At 34.1% G+C, this 1,580-nt stretch overlaps 1 protein-coding gene across 1 annotated transcript in view; it reads left to right on the forward strand.

The window, feature by feature from the left end:
• Positions 1-291: 291 nt before the first annotated feature.
• Positions 292-1,580, forward strand: part of lrrc34 (leucine rich repeat containing 34) — a 7,364-nt gene continuing 6,075 nt past the window's right edge. The window contains exon 1 of the mRNA XM_032504367.1: positions 292-462. Within this exon, the coding sequence (XP_032360258.1) occupies positions 356-462 (107 nt within the window). The 5' untranslated portion in view covers positions 292-355. The remainder of the gene's footprint in view (positions 463-1,580) is intronic.

The raw sequence follows: 1,580 nt of genomic DNA on the forward strand, positions 1-1,580 counted from the left end.
AACGTTTAGAGACCGTAATAAGTCATTTTGTTGCTTATATGGCTCAAAGAAAGCAAACGTAAATACATATTGTATTAATATTAACGGTCAATGCGTAAATATAACATTTAAAAAAAGCCATTAACATGAACATTTAGCCATTAAAATTTAAAAAAACTGAATATAAATATATATAAAAAATTATTATAAAATAAACTGCCGGTTTAATGATTTTTTATAAGTAAGGATAATATCATATATTTCTACTCAAATATCGATAAATGTCAGTTTTATTTTTATTTTTTTTGAACTTTTGTCTCCTTCGCGTGACGCCGTTCTCCCTCGTTGCCATAGCAACACTAACTATTAGCAAACGATGGCTAGTGAAACTATGTCGGAGTTTTACTCCGCTGTCTGCAAAGAACATGAAATAGAAATAAACCCGTACATTGTACAAGTGTTGGAGGCTACTACGGTAACGGAGTAAGTAGCTAAATGTAAAATGAAACGACTAAAAGTGAAATAAATTTAAAAAAAAAAAAGAACGAAAAAAAAAAAAAAGCCAACTGTCAAATTTAGCTAACGCTAACGTTAGCTTTCGGAGCTAGCTAATGTTGCCTTCAGGTGCTGCTGGTTGATACGGAGATTTTCGGTAAAAGCGTTACAGTTTAGAAATACTCCATTACAAGTAAAACTAAGGTAATTAACATTTAACTTGATAAGTAAAAGTAACCAAATAGCACTTTACTACTACTACTGGTGGAGGAAGGACTCACGTAAATATACTTTACGTAAATCAAGTAGCAATAACCAGAGATGGCAAAAGTACTCACTTCCCGTACTCAAGTACAAGTACAGATACTTGTGTTAAAAAATACTCTGGTATAAGTAGAAGTACTGATTTAAACTTCTTTACTCAAGTAAAAGTAACAAAGTACAGGCTTGGAAATGTACTTGACCCTTGTGTTGTCCTCGTGGTAAATTGGACATTTGAAAAACCAAAATTTCTTCAATCAGAAAGTGCAGTCAAGCACAATTTTGAAAAAATAACGCGGATATGTGCCCACAACCAACGCTGAGCTTCCGGGTCAAATAAATGCTCAGCCCCGATGCGTTGCTTATAAATTTGATGGTTGCCTTCAATTTCATAGCAGTTAAAAAAGAAAACAAGACCAGAACAAAGTGACGAAAAGACAAAAAAAAAAACAAAAGCACCGATTAAAAAAAAAAGAAACAAAAACACCAGCGGGGAAAGCAACAAAGTTACCACACCAAAAGGTTTTAAAAAACGACCAAAACGTTGAAAAAAAAAAAAAAAAAAGGTTTCAATTTTGACCCAGATAAATTTAAACGCTGCATGGTCGACGGGAAGACAACACAAGGGTTAAAGTGTAAAAGTAAAAGTAGCCTTGTGAATGTCAAAGCTACCTGGACCAGACCGATACTAGAGACTACGCTGAGAAACTACAGTGGACATGGAGAAAAGGCTCTTTATTCTTTTTTATTTATATGCCATTGCCTACATTTTAAATGGCTGTCTGCCAACAGGTCTAAAACATATAGCCTGTTTGTCGTGACAGAGACTGGGACTCCAGGTTAAT

Source organism: Etheostoma spectabile, chromosome 22, assembly GCF_008692095.1.
Source record: "Etheostoma spectabile isolate EspeVRDwgs_2016 chromosome 22, UIUC_Espe_1.0, whole genome shotgun sequence".
NCBI lineage: Eukaryota > Metazoa > Chordata > Actinopteri > Perciformes > Percidae > Etheostoma > Etheostoma spectabile.